Here is an 18,545-nt window from a genome sequence, read left to right as displayed (position 1 = left end):
TTTCATGTCACAGCATAACCACATTTCTTTTATCTGTTCATGGTTGTCTCTCAACCCCAGATTTGTCACACGCTGGAGTCTGTGTTGATCCGTCTTAATTTATAACATTAAATGTACTAGAAAACTAAACTATGACATTTTTGTCAAATTTTGGACGACATCTAAACTATGACATTTTAGTGACTTTTTGGACGACATACTAAACTATGACATTTTTGTCAAATTTTGGACGACATCTAAACTATGACATTTTAGTGACTTTTTGGTACGACGTACTAAACTGACATTTTTGTCAAATTTTGGACGACATACTTAACTGTGGCTTTTTGGACGACAATAAATTATGACATTTTTGTCAAATTTTGGACGACATCTAAACTACGAAATTTTAGTGACTTTTTGGACGATATACTAAACTATGACATTTTTGTCAAATTTTGGACGACATACTAAACTATGACATTTTTGTCTCATTTTGGACGACATACTAAACTATGACATTTTGGTCAAATTTCGGACGACATACTAAACTATGACATTTTTGTCAAATTTTGGACGACATACTAAACTGTGGCAGGCCACACGGTGGTATAGTGGTTAGCACTCTCGCCTTGCAGCGAGAAGACCCGGGTTCGAGCCCCGGTTGGAACAAGGGCCTTTCTGCATGGAGTTTGCATGTTCTCCCCGTGTGTACGTGGGTTCTCTCCGGGTTCTCCGGCTTCCTCCCACAGTCCAAAAACATGCAATGTGGGGATAGGTAAATTGGACACTCTAAATTGACCATAGGAGTGTGTGTGAGAGTGAATGGTTGTTTGTCTCTATCTGTGTGTGGCCCTGCAATGGACTGGCGAACCGTCCAAGGTGTACCCCGCCTATCGCCCGATGTAGCTGAGATTGGCACAGCACACCCCCGCGACTCTCTGGTGGAGGATAAAGCGGTAGATGATGACTGACTGACTGACTAAACTGTGGCTTTTTGGACGACAATAAAGTATGAACATTTTGTCTCATTTTGGACGATATCTAAACTATGACATTTTGGTGACTTTTTGGACGACAAACTAAACTATGACATCTCATGTCGACAAAAATGTCGACATGCTAAACTATGAAATTTTAGTGACTTTTTGGTACGACATACTAAACTATGACATTTTGGTGTCATTCAGGACATTCGACTGTAAGGCCTGAATAGTGTGGTGGAGTAGTGGTTTGTTGATCTTAACTATGTTACTGTTGCAAGAATGCGCTGGGTTCAATCCCAGATAGTTTAGTATGTCGTCCAAAAATTCACCAAAATGTCACAGTTTAGTATGTCGTCCAAAATGAGACAAAAATGTCATAGTTTAGTATGTCGTCCAAAGTCACTAAAATGTCATAGTTAAATGACATAATAAACTATGACATTTTTGTCAAAGTTTGCATGGGCAACGCAACACACACTTGAGTTTGGTGAGAAATGTCCCAAGTCTTGTGACCCGTTGAAAGTTTCAATCATGTCTCTATGTTAAAGTATGATGACACTGTGAGGCTCCAAAGTGGGCTTGGTTTATCTTCGTCTTTCGACCGTTTCCCATTCATGTGTATGTGGAAATTATTCGCAGTTTTTTTGTCGCCATGGTTACTCGCAATGCTTATAGAAGTCATAGCCACACGTTTTAGCAGGCACTAATAAGAACAAGAAAATGTGGCGGGTCAAACACTAAAGCTAACTGAAAACCCACTAACTAAAGAATACTATTAATTAAATTTTTCTTAAATACCAGCAGCAAATGTGATTATCCGACAAACAATTTACCAGCAGAAGGCAGCCAAGTAAACAAGACAAGCAAGCAAAAACAACCTTGCGTAATAGCTGCTCAAAGGTCAAAGGCCATCCAGCTACTAATTAAAGAGCTTTTAGCCGTACATATTTTCTTAGTGGTGTCCAAAACCAGTGTAAAAACAGTTTAATTTCTAGAAAACAATTATTTTCAGGGTTTATACGTCCGGGCTTTTCAGTATACATAAGACCCTACCTTGTGTACGAAAGACATCATGGTCGCAAGTTCGATTCCACCCCTGGCTAATTGTACTTGATTCCATTGTAAGTCGCTATGGATAAAAAGCGTCTGCTAAATGACATGTAATGTAATCAGACAAATCAAGTGGTACAAGATTTGAATTGACAATGTTGCTGCACTGCAAAAACAGGCCTACTAGGAATAAGCCAAATATCCTTTAATTGATTCAGATTTTCTTGTTCTAAGGGGAAAAAAAGTACTCTTGTAAATCTGCAGCCACTAAAAGACTGTTGTGTTGTGCCTTAAAACTAAAAAAAAGAAGGGACAATAACTAGCCAAAACTGGCCAAATGTTGCACTTATCACAAGCAAAGAAATTCTGTAATGTAAGAAACGTTTACTTTTCTACAAAAGACAAACTAAGAATGAGTACAGTTATCAACACACATGGTTCTCAGACTGTGGTATGTGTACCACCAGTTGTACAGAGGAAAATCATTAATACTGCTCTAATTTTGATTCCAGGGTATGTGATCAGACTATATGAAGTATACAGTATGTGAGGAAGAGGACGATGACGAGGAATAAATCTGCCTCCTGTGAAAAGTCTGCAGCTGACTTTTCTCTGGTGGAACTTGGTATAAAAAGTTTGAGAACCTCTGGTCTAAAGGCTTCGCGTTTTAGCAGCATAACAGTAAACAGTTTCTTTGGCATCATTTGGTTGGGGTTTCCTGTGATTATAACTCTCAAAAAGGTAACTAGCCAGATCACCTTTAATGTTCTACCATCATAAATACTCTGATTGGTTTCACAACACAACAGCTGTCTGTTCAAGAACATATTCCTCCAACTACTGGACTAACTAACCAACAATGGCTCTGTGTTTATAATAAATAATATTTCATAATGCTACAAACCAAGAACAATGAATTTCCCTCACTCTACTACACATTAGACAGAATAAGCACAACAGCATCAAACTACTACAAATACAGCAAGAAACAGAGTCGTGTAACTGATGGTCCGGCTCTGTCTGGGATTACAGAAGGAGACAGAAGACACTGAGACTTTCATGAACTGCTCGGAACAAACTGTCCAATCATTGGAAAAACTAAATTGATAATTAAATAATAAATAAAATCCATAATGGTATACATAATATAAATTCAGTTTTAGTGCCAAAAATAACAGAGGAAGGAAACAGGAAGTGTCAGTCAGTCAGACTTTATTTCATTGAAGGAGCTGGCATTGACATACATTCAAAACAGTCTTGGTTGTCTGTGTTTAACAAAAGAATGATCTGCTCAGTGAGTCGTGAAGGAATTCATTTCTCCAAAAAGTAAAGCCACCATGAAAACGGTCTCAATTGTTTCCCATGTAACAATACATGTGTTGATTCAAGTTCTGCCTGCACATTCAATTATTAATGTCGTTTAAGATCCACTGTGTAACATTTAGGAGGGAACATTGTCAGAAAATTGAAAGGTGTCTGGATAAGTATGAAAGCGATAATGCGGACAGTGTGGATAAGCGTTAACGTCCACCTGCTTTGGCCCCCACTAAAGCGTGTCCATGTCCACTCACAGCAAAACAGACAGACTTGTTCGCTCTGGTGGGGGCGACAAAAGTCCACGGGCTTTGTTGTTCAACAGTGTTTGTACAGGATATTAATGTAAACGTGTCAGTATCAGAACACAACTAACACACATAGAAGCAACACAAAGCTGCTCTCTGTCTCCCTCCTTCTAGATCAGTGGTACTGCAGCCTCACAGCAGGAGTCTGCTCTTCTTTCTGTACTTCTCTACTTCACTTCCTCATCTTATGTAATTTTAAGCAACATGGCAGAGCATTTCAGCACATTTATGCATCAAGGTAAGACGCAGCTAACTACAGGGTTCCCACACCTTGGTTGACAACAAATTCAAAGACTTTCCAGGACCAATTCCCTCAAACTCAAGGACTGAACGTGCTGATGATGGGAGGGGCAACTTTCAAGAGCTGCTTTGCTCATGGCGTCCACTTTTAGCGATTTGCACACTCGAGTTCTTTGTCCTTAATGTTATATGATCATTGTTCCGCAAGAAATCTCACGTCATCGGCGGAGAGAGACAGTGGACAGTGTCCACAACACCGCTAGTAATTACGACTCCAACGGGAGACGTTTACCTGTCAACTTTCAATGACCCATGTCTATTTAGACGATTTTCAAAAACTTTTAAGGTACTTGAGAATCTTTTTTTTTTAATCAAATTCACAAACTTTCAAGGATTTCAAGGACCCGTGGGAACCCTGGGTTGAATTAACCGTTTGACCTACATTACATCATGGGGGCAAAGTAGACGCCTGACACTGGACTAAGGCACTTTGTGGGGAAGCGGGAAACACAAATAATGTTAAGTCCAATTAATACTTCCTCACTCTACTCTTTCAATAAATGTCATTCAACAAAACCTTAACAGTTGTGCCCATAGAATGTATATAATGGAAGTCGTCCACCAGTTTGAAAAGTGAAGCCCAGGAAGTGTTGGTTAGCGACTCCACTGGCTGCAAAAATAACTATTTGAAGGGAAGTCTGTGGGAAAATGAGCTTCTACTTTTCACTTGATTTGTGACATCAGTGCACACATTTTGGTCTCAATTATTAGTTTCAGCTCTTCTTGCCACTGTGTGCCTCAGCTTGTTTCTTTGCATCCATACCCATGCTATTTTTGTTTTGATCATAAATGGATTTGTTTAAGTCGTTGATGAGAAAGATTTTGAATTAATTTGAGGTCAGGTAAGGAGATCACAGAGAACAGGGAAAGTGTTTTGGTCCAATAAAGAGTTAAAGATTAAATGTCTACATGATGGTGTCGACGACACAAGAAAATCCCACAGGGAGCATAAGAGGAAGTGTTGAGCGACAGTTTTTCTACCCACTTTTTGTCGTTGGACAGATTTAAAACTGTTTCGTGACGAAGTATAAATCAAGTTTAACGCAGATCCTCCTGTTTATTACTAATGACCTCAAGACTAAAAAAATATGCTGCCTTGTACTGTGGATTTAAAAGAATCCATGATATTTTTCACAGTTGAATACTGAACACAGTGTCTTTTTACACAACACAATACAGTGTCACTGACATTACACGTATCAATGCCAATGCATAAAAACCTGTACCAGAGTCTTTGAAAGTCTTTTTTTTCATACTAAAGTTGTTCCGCTGATGCCTCTTTAGTGTTGTTCAAAAATATTATTATAAGGTTATTTCTGTCCTCTTCAATCTTTGGTTTCTGTGTAAAGGTTTGTAATCTTAGACATTTTGGTTCAACAAAGGACTTGTGTTCAGCATCTTTAAAGGTGAAATTTGAAAAAATGTTTTTCATTAGCTACAGGAATGAGGATGAGGATTCGATTAAAGATCTAAATGAGAAATATCAAATTTGAAATGACGTTACACACAAAATCCAGAGTGTGTCCATTCAAGCTGATGCAACTGTGTGATACTATCATGTCACCATGAGGTAGAAGCTATTAGGAATGTGTCCAGCACTTTGTTAAAACCACATAAAGAGAGTTGTCGCGTTGCTGACTGATCGAATAAAGTGGCCACTGGGTGTTTACTGTAAGTGCACTTTTCCCTCAAACTATGTCCTAAAGGCGCATTTTAGCCACATGCAGATCTGTACAGCAGGGACGTCACTCGAGGTCGTGCCTTTAAAAGGGATAGTTTGGGTGTTCTGAAATGTGACTACAGTCTGCTGAGACACGGGCACTCACTCTTACAAAAACATCATGGTTGCCAGCAGGGACACAAGCCACTTAACATTATTCTTATTTATACGGCACCTTTGAAAAACAGCTCTGCTAAACAAAGCAATAAACAGGATACTTGGGGATGAGAAGAGAAGATTATTTTCACCGCTTCATCTATTCTGACAAAGTGAAATGTGTCTTGCTTTGTCAACTGCTCTCTCCCTCTCTCTCTCTCTCTCTGCACCAAAGTCCATAGAAAATCAGTGTTTTTATATCAAAGCACACAGGAGTTGATGATCCACATCTGCCTCCATCAGTTTAGTTTAAATGTGTTCAATTGTGACTTCTGCATTTAAACTCTTTTGTCAATTCCCTCAAGTGACGTCACTTTACCAAATGAGGCATCAGTGGACCAGGAGCTCTCCTGTCCTTGTGGGATAAAAACACTGATTTTCTCTATGGACTTTGGTGTGAGAGTGAGGATTTCATAAACTTCAGTTTCCAGTCAGGAAATGCAGCAAACATATTGTTAAGACAGATTTAATTAAGTGTAGATTATTTATATTTGAGCCTTTCGTTAATTGGCTAAAATCCGTTTTACCTTGTGTCCCTGCTGGCAGCCATGTTTTCAGTAGGAGCGAGTAGGAACATGCCGGTACCTCATGCCTAAAAAAAAACGTACTTTCCCTTTAAATCCAGCTTTAGTTTCACATTCTCATTATAAATGTAAGCGGTTTTGTTTGTTTTTGATTTTTAAACAGCACCCATGTATTGTAAGAGTGGCTGTTCAGTCATATGTGCCATGACAATCTTTGGCAGAAAGTTGCAGTGGCAGTTTTCAGAGGGAGACGACTTCACTAACATAAGCACAGACCAAACTAGAGTTCAAACAGGAAATACAAACGAGACTGTTGTGATCAGAGAGTGGAGAATACTGATCTTCACATGGAGTCTTGATGTATGGACGGTGTTGTGCGCCAAATGCCAGGTATCATGTTTCTTCTGAAAGAAAAAAAAAACAAAACAGAGTAAGAATATCTGATAGTAACAATGTCAACGATTCACTGCCTCAGTAAACTTGCACAAGTGACAGCTGCTGCTGAGCAGCTTAAGGACAACGTGAGGCCACTTCACCTTTAAATCCAGTAAAACCTCAGTTAATCCTGTTTAATGGGAGGATTTAATTTATTAGCAAGGCTGCTAGTATTTACTTCTCTTTAATAGTGGACATCTGAAGTGTTTCCTGTCAATAATATGTGGGCTGTGGCCCCCTGGTGGGTCCTGAAGGCACTGCCCTGGTGGGCAGTCAAAGGTGAGTAAAGTAAAACAATTATTATTATTATTAGCAGGGTTGCAACTAAATCATTAACATAATCAAATAATCTGTTGATAATTTCCTTAATTACTAGTATACTTGTCCACAAACCAAAAGCATGAGTTTCAATGATTTCTTTGATATATGGAGCAAAGAATCCAGAAAATTGTGGATTGTGCATTTATGAAGCTGAAAACTCAGAAAACTTGAGGGCGAGCTTTTAGTTAGGTGGCAAAATATTGTTTTTGTTTTAAGCTGGTTTTTGGTGTAGGGAGAAACTGAATATATCACCCATACGCATGTTCTGCCTTGTTTGACAGCAGCCTGAATGTACAAACCAGAGTGTGCGTTTTTCACATTAACAACTGAAAATACAGCTGTAATTTGACCTGTGTCGACAAGTCATTATAAAACGTTAATAAGTGATCAGTGACCAACAAAAAAACAGATTTTTACCAACTAACGATTTATTCAAGGTGCTCCCAGATCCTTGATTTTGGCTTCTGTGTCTCCTCCATCATCGTCCGGATCAACGGAGTGAAACTCTGCCACATACAGGCTCTTATCGATGCTGCCTGGGATGGGTTTTATGTCAGTGATCAGTTGATCCTCGATTGTTTTTAGGTTGAAGCGGTCCTCTGATGTTATCAAGTTGATGGCCAGGCCCAGGTGACCAAAACGCCCTGAGAGAGAAGAGACATTGTACATACAGTGTTAGCACTGGTTTCTTTCAAGTTAAAGATTTTTTTTTTTTTTGTGGAGCGTGTGAGAATTTAGAAATATTTTTATCTTTACCTGATCGGCCAATGCGGTGCAGGTAAGTCTCGGCACTTTTGGGAAAGTCGAAGTTGATGACCACGTTCACTGCCTGGATGTCAATTCCCCGAGTGAAGAGGTCTACAGTGGAAATTTATTTAGTGATTTTAGTCTTCTGTTAACCAACACGTCATTTGAAATGCAGATTTCACTTCACATACCTGTGCAGACCAGGTTTCTGCACATTCCATTCCTGAAGTCGTGGAAGACGCGGTTCCTGTACTCCTGCATCATCTTTGCATGTATGTAGAAGCACGAGTAGCCCAGCTGTGTGATTTTCTTAGCCAGAAGCTCCACTCTTTGGGTGGAGTTACAGAAGATGATGGACTGGTTGATCTGAAGCTGAAAGTCAAACATACAGATGTACAGTTTTGTTAATGAAGGAACAAACTCCTGGATTTACTTAGGCTTTACACTTTCTCAATCTTGTGGCCCTACTAAATCAACAGTTTATGAAAAAAAAAATAATAGGCACAAAACATATTTGATTTGCATGGCTCCAAATGACAACATACCTTATCTCTCACTATCTTTAAATAGTAAAGCAGAGACTTTACAATATTACACAACAAGGGAGAGTAGAAACCCAAGAGCTCGCACAGAGAGGAGAGAAAAGAAAAAGCACCCCGACAGACACAGACTCAAAGATGTGTGCAGCATCTGCCACAGTGGACTGGGGTGAAAGCTCTTGGCTTCCATGTACTGTACGTGGCTCTATTTATAACATTTTCCCCATTTAATTTAGTTATGAATCTAATTCAAATCATGGACAAACTGCTGCTTTTGAATCTAAAAATATATTGCACAACTCATGCATCATTGCCAATCCCAGCTGCCACAGGGTGAAAGGCGGGGTCAGAGGTCACACCCCAGACAGGTCACCCGTCCATCACACAACCATTCCACCTCACACCTATGGTCAATTTAAAGCGTCCAATTAACTATGGCATGTTTTTGGACTGTGGGGGAAAATTGGAGAAAACCCAGACACAGAGGGAGAACATGCAAAATCCACACCCTTGTAGTGTCAAAAAGTATACTATATTTAAGATAAAAATAAAATAAACTAATGGGTAAAATGAGCTTGAAACAGCTAATGCATTTAGCAATGTTCTACAGCCTTTGAGTGGAATAACGACACTACTTTTAATCCAAGTAAGCCATAGTTAATGAAAACAAGTGGCCACTTCTCTCTTCTGGTAAAGTGCTGAAGACTTACCCTGGAAAACAGTGTGTTGAGACAGTGGACCTTTTGTCTCTCAGACACATAGGCGTAGTACTGGGTGATGCCCTTCAAGGTCAGTTCCTCCATCAGGTTGATCTCATACGGCTTCTGCAGGTGTTTACTCTGGACATGGAATGCCAAGGGTATTATGAAGTGTAGACAAACACTTTTTTAACAAGACATTTGTTAAAAAAAAGTTCTCACCATGAATTTTTGCACACTGATGGGGAATGTGGCAGAGTAAAGCAGGATCTGACGATTCTTTGGCAGGAAGCTGATGATATCTTCAATCAGGACAACGAAGTCCTGGGACAGCAGCTTATCTGCCTGAATACAGCGATATATAAATGGTAAGGATTCAATAGCTGTCAGCAACAGGCCAAAATTAAGAACAGTTAATCAGATACAAAAAACAGGTAAACCCACCTCATCCATCACCATCATTTGGGTCCTGTCCACCTTTGCGATACCCTTCTTTATCAGGTCCAGAATCCTGCCTGGTGTAGCAATCACTACATGCACTAATGTGATCGGAGGAGACAAAGAGAACATCACAACAGGTTCAGACAGCAGGTACACAAGGAAAAAACATACCATAAGAATGTGTTTATCTTGCCATTAGACAACCTTTTTCTACTGGAAATGTAAGGTTGTAAATTGTTCAGACTGTACAGAAAGAAAGAAAATCTGCATTTTTAACACAGGAGCTGCTGGTCTACCGCTGTCTCATCTAGTAAGTCTGTGACACTTGTGTATAATTTCTTGACTTGGGGGTTTGAAATCCTTTGTCCGGCTTTACCTATGAATTTACTGATAGAAGCAACAGTAGATCAACAACTCCTGTAGGCTGTAAAATCAATTATTTTTTGTTATCAGTGAGTGGCCGTGTCTCAAGCTGTTACAAGCACAGTGCAATAGTGTCTACCATGCCAGAACCCCATAAAAGCCACACAGCAAAACCAACTGACACTATAAAGATCAATGGCATGATAATTACCTATCTCATCAAGACGCATGATGTCATCTCTCAGGTTGGTGCCACCAGTGGTGGCCATGACCTTGACTCCAAGGTGCTTGCTGATTTGAATGCTGATTTGGCTCACTTGCAGGGCCAACTCTCTGGTCGGAACCATTACCATGGCTGGATTGAGACAGAAATGGCAAGGACTGATGAAATGCAAGGGTTCATGAGATGCACAGAGGATGTTAAAATAAACACTTGATGCTCAAAACATAAATTCACTTTATAAAGGCAGAGTCTTAACATTAAGGGTGCCATGTTTGGATTTTTTCCTCCGCTTTCATATACAGTAATTTGCACATTACATTTGTCTCAAAGCACATGCTGTAATTTTGAAATAATTGTAATTACCATGTGCCCAAGTACTCTGGTTCACTTTTTGCCAGCAAGGATTTTATTGTGAAATATTTACAGTGGTGAGCAGCAAAATTACAAAAAATGTTCATGGACCTTCTGGTCATATCGGTTTCCGATAAAACTGGTTTACTGTATAAATGACTTACCCTGGATGTGATCCTTTTTCAGATCGATCCTCTCCAGCAGAGGAATGAGGTAGGCTCCACTTTTTCCTGTGCCATTCTTTGCTCGAGCCAAAATATCCCTGCCTGATAGTGCAATGGGGATGCTTTCCTCCTTTTTTATGCAAACAGAAAAACCCAACCATTACAATAAGCAAAGGTCATTGGCTAATGAAAAGTAGTAGTAGTAAGAAATGTGCCAATCTCACACCAAGATATTGCATATGGTAATAAAATAGCATCTTTTACAGCTTAAAATAACTGTATTGGGGAAAAAACCAAAAATCACACCTATCTTGGCTATTTTTCAAACACAATTTTAATTAAGTCACAACTGAGTTAGAAATTTGCAGTGTGAAAGATGACAAGTAAAGAATATCATCAAAACATTAACTACACTATTCTATTGAGGATACAAATGTAAAGATAGGATGTTTCATATTATGTGATTAACACTGAAGAATTAAACAATACTATTTTGAAATTGCATTGTTCATAAATCCAGTTACCAATGAGTTTTGCCTTATCAGCACAAAATTAACTGTGAGCCAAATATTCAAAGACGAGGCCTGCAGCGATCTGCCAAAGCCTCAGAGGAATGTCGAAAAGCTGGATATTTTATCAGCATGATTCATGAAAGCATGAAAGCCTCTCAATCACAAGTCAGCTCGTCTTGTAGCGTGCGATGCACAGCGATAACACAACAACTAAAGTCATGAAGTGTGAACTTGGCTTGAGACGAAAAGACTTCATTTACCTGGATAGGGGACGGTTTCTCCCATCCCATCTCAAAGATTCCCATTAGAAGCTCCCGCTTTAGGCAGTAGTCTTCAAACTCATTTCCTTTAGTTGATGTCACATCCTGGGAGAAATGGAGTAAAAAATACCCTCAGTGAAAACACAACAAATCTGACATAATATGAATATTGGCTAACTTCAAGCTTTTAATAATGAACTTACCGAAGTCCTCATCCTGGTGTCTTTTGGAGGAAGCTCCAGGCACTTCTTCCAGTCATCCCCAAACCTAATTGTAAGCATATGTACAATCGTGTCTGCTTTTTGCCCAATTCAAACAATAGCCATGAAGAGAGTTCATAAAACTGAAGTCACAAAAATAACACATTTGAACTTAGTGGAGGAGACAGCAAGGGATTAGGAAGCTGTGAGGTAAAGTTCCTGATTTCCTCTGATTTTTGGTGTTGGAGAGAGTGGTCTACTAAAAAACACTAACTTTGGGTCTCAAGCTCTTCCCCAACACTAAGAGGCAAGCTAGGGGCATGATTACTACAGTAAGTGGGAGATAATATCTGTAGATACTAACTATGACCAAAAATATTTAAGAGTGAAGCTATCAATTCTAATACAGAAGATCTACCTAAAGGATAAGCTGAGACAGAAGTCACAGAATTTGACCATATTTATAGGCAATGACTTTGTTTCTAACAGGCATATATAACCTTAACATAACATTAAAAATCCAAAGAAATGAACAAGGTATTAACAGGGATATAGAATAATAACTGCATTTTAAGCATTAACACAGATCATAAAGAGTAGATATTTTATTTTAGAGTCTATTTACAGTGTATTGTCACTTCCTTTGAGAGGAAAAACATCTCAAAAGAAAACTATTCACACATCGACAGAAACAATTTGTGTGCAGCTTTATATCCTGATCTCCTAAATCAAGATATAAACTAAAAATATTGAGATAGTATTTATAAGCCACGTCACCCAGCCTTATAAGGCGGTACTACAGTCATCTCGATATCCAGTAAACTTTATTTATTTCAACGCATAAGGGACAGCATGTAAAAATGAGTATCTTACTTGATGCCCCCACTGTTCTGAGGAATGCTGCTCATTTTCTGTGGGGCACCGAAGTGTTGGGCAGTTGTAAGGAATCCTGGTTGTCCTGCAGCCTTGCTCTGCCCTCTGAGCTGTCCATTTGCTGCTTTGTTCAATCCAATCATTGGTGCTGGGTTTGCTGTTCTTGCTGTAGCCATGGTTTCACCTCATTAGCAATTTTTCCTTTACAGTGTGTAAAATTTATAATTGCTTCTATTTAACTTGTGTTTTGCACCCGTGTATAAAAAAGTAAAAATGGAGAAAAATAAAAAATACTTTCTCCTAGCTTTTCTTTTCAAAGAGTGTACTGTGTATACAATCCCACAATCAGAACTCTTAAAAAGAAGTCTGCATCTGAATGTCTATTTACAAGACGTCTCCAAAAAGGAGAAGAGAACATTCATGTGAATAAATAAATCAAAGGTTGTGTGACCAAAAAAATTAAACTGCGTACTCTTATCCTTGCTGTGATGAGAATCCCAAGTTTACTTTGTGTATTATTCGTGTGTCTTGGCTTTTCAAGTCCAAATGCTACATTTATACATTCACGATGGCCAATGCGAACATGACCTCAGGGCTGGTGCAATTTTGCTTCTGTGATCAATGAGTCTTGAAAAGCATTTGCTGGAGCTTGAAACTGGCTCAAATGTCACTCCAGGAATCCTTTCTTTAACATGAACAGTCCACTGAGGTTATATTCTTCTCATTCCCTTTTGCTTCTGCAGCAGAACCTGAGAGGGCAGTCTGCAAAGTGCTTTGGGTCTTGCTGATCAATATGTATATCCAGGTTACCTGTCAAAAAACAATAATAAGATGTTAATGATGCACATTAAAAAAATAACAGTGAGCAACATGTATTAATATTATCCCAGAGACTGTGTCCCATGATGGTTTTTGGTCATCAAATAACTTCATTTGCAGTACAAATGTGAGCCATTTCCACCAATTTCATGGTTTCTCCAACAAGAACCCACAATTCAACAGTCAGCAGTCGTCTTACAATTGGAAGATGTAAGAAGTAACACAGGGGATTACGAACAAAACCAGCCTTGATTTAGGGCTGTTGTATTAAAGCCATCGTCACCTAGAGCCGAATCACAACATACATTATCTCAAGGCACTGTACATAGAGATAGCAAGAGCTGAGAAACCCAACAATTCACACAACGGGCAAGCACAATAGCCATCGGTGGAGAGATAAAAAAAAAACAGGAAGAAATCTGTTTCTATAATATGGATAAAATAAAGTTGCGATTTATTTCTCAAATTATTATCATGACAAACAATTACCTATTCAGGTCTGGTAAACAACATTTCTCAACATATTTCGACAATTTACAGAGCAAACAAGTACTTAATTAACCGAGAAAATAATCCACAGATTAATCGATTATTAAAATGTTAGTTGCAACCCTAAACGACTGTGCCCGTCACAATTTATGCTGTGCTGGTTATGAAGATTGGTCATCTTTAAAAAGTGAGTCGTATAAAAGGATTAGCAAACGCGACAGACCAATGTCACACAATGGTATTATTTACAGTCGCTATCTTTAAAGTTTGACTAAATATCAGCAAAAATACTTGCACTATAAAACATTTGTTAGTGTCTTGTTATCTACCCAGGAGTTGTAAGCTGGAACACAAGCTATATGGTGAAATGTGGCAAATAAACTGCTACTACTAGCTTCGATGCTGTGGCTGTATTGTTGTGATGCTAAGGCTATAAGCTAACATCAAGCTAAAGCAATAGTGACGAGCTCTAAATCTAACCGACACGTGAAGTTAAGTTGAAGTTAGTTAACCACTCGATATTTTTTATTCATGTTGCGCACACGCATAAGTAGGGCATCGGGGATTTTGTCCCGACGATCCCACATTCTACAAAAATGTCACTGCTGACACTTGACGAAGCCTGTAAAGAGTTTGCTAGTAGCATTAAAACTTTACGCATTCCAACGTGGCTTTAACCAGCCAGCTAACTAGCTAAACTCGAGCCCCCCCCACATACAAAAGCGCCTGCTTTTTAAACGTCTTCAAAGAAAACCCGTCTGTCCACACGAACTATTTGCTTCGCCTCGGTCCGCACTTGTTGCTTCAAAAGTTAAAAACTAAAACTGGCTAACTAAGTTAGCAGGGTGTTAGCTTAGCATTCACGATGCTGTTATAATAGATATGGTGGAGAAGTACCTCTTTACCCAGTCGGTAAACGATGTTGTCCCAAATTTACCACACAAACCCGAAGTTCTTCGGGCTCCGTCGATGCTCAGCGTTATATCGGCTGTTTAATGAAGTTTATTTAACATCCGCTGCTTCTTCAAATCCACTCTTTTGTCTCTTCTTTCAGAATGTTGACAATTCAACATGGCCGCGCTCGTTATGTGGGCTGGTTGTGTGCGCCACAGGAAACTGCCACTGACCAATCACAGCCCTGCTTTCAAACTGAAGGGCCAGAAAAACTATTATCCTTTTGCACAATATCCACATTTCATCCAGTTTGGTTTTGTATGGAAGCCCATTTCTGCCCGTGAAAAAAAGAAGAACGTTTAGCCTTAAAAAAAACATAATCACGAGATGAAAAATCATAATTATTAGATAAAAAGACGAAATTATGAGATAAAACGTCATAATTGTGTGATAAAAAAAAACCAAAACTCACAATTCTCAATTCTAACTATGCATCCCTTAATTTCTACTAATTATCTCATGTTGTATCTTTATTTGATAAGTTGTCTTCTTTTTTCCACTGGCAGAAATGGGCTTCCATAGTATTGAGAATAGTATTTGTTAATTTCCCCGAGGGAACCTCCCAAAGGGATTAATAAAGTCGTCTGTCTGTCTGAGAGTCTGCAAAAAAGCATGTGAGATGTTGTTTTTTTTCCCCCAAATCCAATTCAACACACATTAAGGGGTTTGCAGGGCTATTTAAATGTGATTTCCACAGAAGTGACTCAGTCTGAATACACTAACTTCTTATCATCATCATCATATTTCAGATTAACAGTATTTTTAGTCACTCTAAACTTTGGACACACTGCCACGACTGTCGCCCAACAGCAGAGAGTGACATGTAACCACAGGTGGCAGGTACACACTGCAGTGTTTGATCATCTTGCTACTCAGTCATCACATAGACAGATAGCTCACTTCAGATGCTACCACGTCTGGGAAAATCTTCAAATTAATTATGGAAGGTAAGGAAGAAGGTGCACAATCAGGGTTGTAGACAGTCATTGACAAATCAAAATCTCGTTTTTTGAGGGCGACCCAATGTACCAATACTAGTCTTTTCACTGATTTTTCTTGTGAGTTAAAGGAGTTCAACACACCTACATTTTCATGCTTGAAAACTGTGCCACAAATTTAGATTTTATCACTTGTAATTGACAGTCTGGATGAAAAGATCTGCTTTCAGGGAAAAACTTGATTTGCCTGCAGTCTGAACATATGCAAAAATCACAAAAACAAAACCACTGATGCCAATGGACAACTTTTATATAAAAAAATATTCACATGTCATTTTCAGTGATAGAACAATGCACACAGATACATAGTGGACAGAGGTTATTTAACATGTCAGTGAACATTGTTAGAAGCTCAGTATACAGGATGTTTTTGGTACTATTGATGCAAAATACCACAATAACCTTTCAGCATAATGTCGGTCAAGTGATCTGCAGTGGCATGCACAGACATTTGGAAGGGCAGGGGTGAAAGTTAAGAGGGCACCTACTGCACACTGGTGGGACAGGCACGCTAGAATATCATTTCCCACATTCTCACACCTGTGTATACCAATAGAGGGACATCTTTTACAGCACAGCATCACTTTCCATCATTGAGATGGACATTTTCTATACAGCACTGAATATCAATTCCTCTAAGGACACCCTTTGGAACACTTTCATGTAGGGGCAGTAGGGAACTTCATTACATTTTTGATTGGAAGGACACCCATAGGAAACAAAGTTGCAAGGGCATCTTATAGAGCACTGCATTCAGATGCCACAAAAGAATGGTGACCAGAGGATACTTTAGCATACATCTTGTGACTTTTTTTTGTCTTTAAGGGCACCAGGGGCAACTGTCCCCTGCCCCCTACCTGGTGATCTGAGAGAGACACTTCTGCTCCTCTGTTTACAGCCTCACAAGTAAATCTGTAGCGTCACAGGCCGATTTGACTAAAAAAACACATTAGAAAAAGAGCGCTCTCATTGGCTGATCCACTACACCTACTCTGCATACAGGGTTAGGGTATGTCCCCACAGTGGATCGCTACTCCAGCAGCGGAAAGTTGGACATTAAACACAATAAAACACATGTCAGTATCAGCAGAAAGTACTGGCGATGAAGAGATTGTCTCAGGTAATTTGTCACATATGAGACAAGTGCTCATCTGATGAGAGGAGCTCAGCATAAACATGAGCACTCATAATCAGTGCATGAAACTATATTTATTCCAGCGTGATATTCCAGCGATCGTTCCTACTGCAGCTTTAAGCCTTACAGTGAAAAGAGTGAAAGAGAATGTCACATAAAAGAAGAACTGAAGCAGCTTGTGGGTGACCAATTTTGCTCATAGTCATGTGGAAAAAGAGCAGCTGGATAAGTGGGATCACTGTCCATCCATCAACGCCAAAGAAGAGCAAAGACTCATAATTGTCTTCTGTCATGAAGTCCAGGAAAATAAGTTTCCCCAGTCTGTAGGGACAGCATCGTTTACTGCTGCTCTGTCACGTCCCTCTGCATCCATCCAAGTCTGAAAGAGACACTGCAGGTGGTACATTTAGATGGTCAGAGCAGCTGCCCTGAGTGTCCATCCACACTTTAATGTCATCATGTCGGGGCTAAGTAGTCACCGATGAGAAACATATATAGTCTTTTTTTTCTATACTCTACTAGTGTGAACACGGACATGAAGCGTAATTTGGATATTTATCCTAATTTCTAACCTCAGTCCCTATCTTGGCCCTAACACTAATTTCAATCCCTATCTTGGCCCTAACGCTAATCTCAATCCCTATCTTGGCCCTAACGCTAATCTCAATCCCTATCTTGGCCCTAACACTAATTTCAGTCCCTATCTTGGCCCTAACACTAATTTCAGTCCCTATCTTGGCCCTAACGTTAATCTCAGTCTCTATCTTGGCCCTAACAATAATTTCAGTCCCTATCTTGGCCCTAACACTAATTTCAGTCCCTATCTTGGCCCTAACACTAATTTCAATCCCTATCTTGGCCCTAACACTAATTTCAGTCCCTATCTTGGTCCTAACACTAATTTCAGTCCCTATCTTGGCCCTAACATTAATCTCAGTCTCTATCTTGGCCCTAACACTAATTTCAGTCCCTATCTTGGCCCTAACGTTAATTTCAGTCCCTATCTTGGTCCTAACGTTAATCTCAGTCTTTATCTTGGCCCTAACGTTAATCTCAGTCTCTATCTTGGCCCTAACACTAATTTCAGTCCCTATCTTGGCCCTAACGTTAATCTCAGTCTCTATCTTGGCCCTAACACTAATTTCAGTCCCTATCTTGGCCCTAACGTTAATCTCAGTCTCTATCTTGGCCCTAACGGTAACCTCAGTCCTTTTCTTGGGCCTAATGCTAACCTCATACTCACACCTTTACTTTACTGCTGCTCTGCTCTCTGCATCTAAATACCCTCCCAGTGGGTTTACATTAGAGTCAATTGAAAGCCTGGTGAATCTGTTTCAGACGCTGAAGTATACCTTCTGTAAGGCGACGCTGAGAGACGTGGCGAGCGTCAGGATATGACGCTGTCGGGATGAGAACAGGTTGGTAGGGAAGTCTGAAATGTGCTGCTGGTCTGTTCTGAACGTTCTTTAGAGCGCTCTCTGAAGGCAGTGGAGTCTTGACTGTCTCTCTGCTGTTTGGCTGTGTCGAGGTAGTTGCTTTGGTGACCTAACCTTAAGCTAGTAAGATGGAAATACAGGCACAGATGGAGTCTTTGGAGAGTGGGATGTGCTACGGTGAGGAGTGTGCGGTGTAGTCAAAGGCGAACATCCGCGACTCTGGCTGGGAGATGAGGACCCTAAAGTAGAG

General features: G+C 39.7%; 2 protein-coding genes across 2 annotated transcripts in view; both read right to left on the bottom strand.

Moving 5' to 3' along the window:
* Positions 1–7,510: 7,510 nt before the first annotated feature.
* Positions 7,511–14,860, bottom strand: ddx61 (DEAD (Asp-Glu-Ala-Asp) box helicase 61). The gene is made up of 12 exons (XM_058647594.1): positions 14,670–14,860; positions 12,465–13,274; positions 11,595–11,658; positions 11,392–11,496; positions 10,620–10,749; positions 10,093–10,236; positions 9,522–9,616; positions 9,300–9,422; positions 9,090–9,218; positions 8,032–8,212; positions 7,850–7,951; positions 7,511–7,737 (listed from the first exon to the last, which is right to left on the bottom strand). Exons 2-12 carry the CDS (start codon positions 12,638–12,640, stop codon positions 7,526–7,528), a joined length of 1,461 nt encoding a protein of 486 aa, XP_058503577.1. The 5' UTR covers positions 12,641–13,274; positions 14,670–14,860; the 3' UTR covers positions 7,511–7,525.
* Positions 14,861–16,951: 2,091 nt separating this feature from the next.
* bcl3 (BCL3 transcription coactivator) overlaps positions 16,952–18,545 on the bottom strand; it is a 29,674-nt gene continuing 28,080 nt past the window's right edge. The window contains exon 9 of the mRNA XM_058648649.1: positions 16,952–18,534. Coding sequence (XP_058504632.1) covers positions 18,416–18,534 — 119 coding nt within the window. The 3' untranslated portion in view covers positions 16,952–18,415. The remainder of the gene's footprint in view (positions 18,535–18,545) is intronic.

This window comes from Solea solea, chromosome 13, assembly GCF_958295425.1.
Source record: "Solea solea chromosome 13, fSolSol10.1, whole genome shotgun sequence".
Classification (NCBI taxonomy): Eukaryota; Metazoa; Chordata; class Actinopteri; order Pleuronectiformes; family Soleidae; genus Solea; species Solea solea.
Note: the sequence above shows the minus strand (reverse complement) of the source record. Positions and strands in the feature narration are given on the sequence as shown.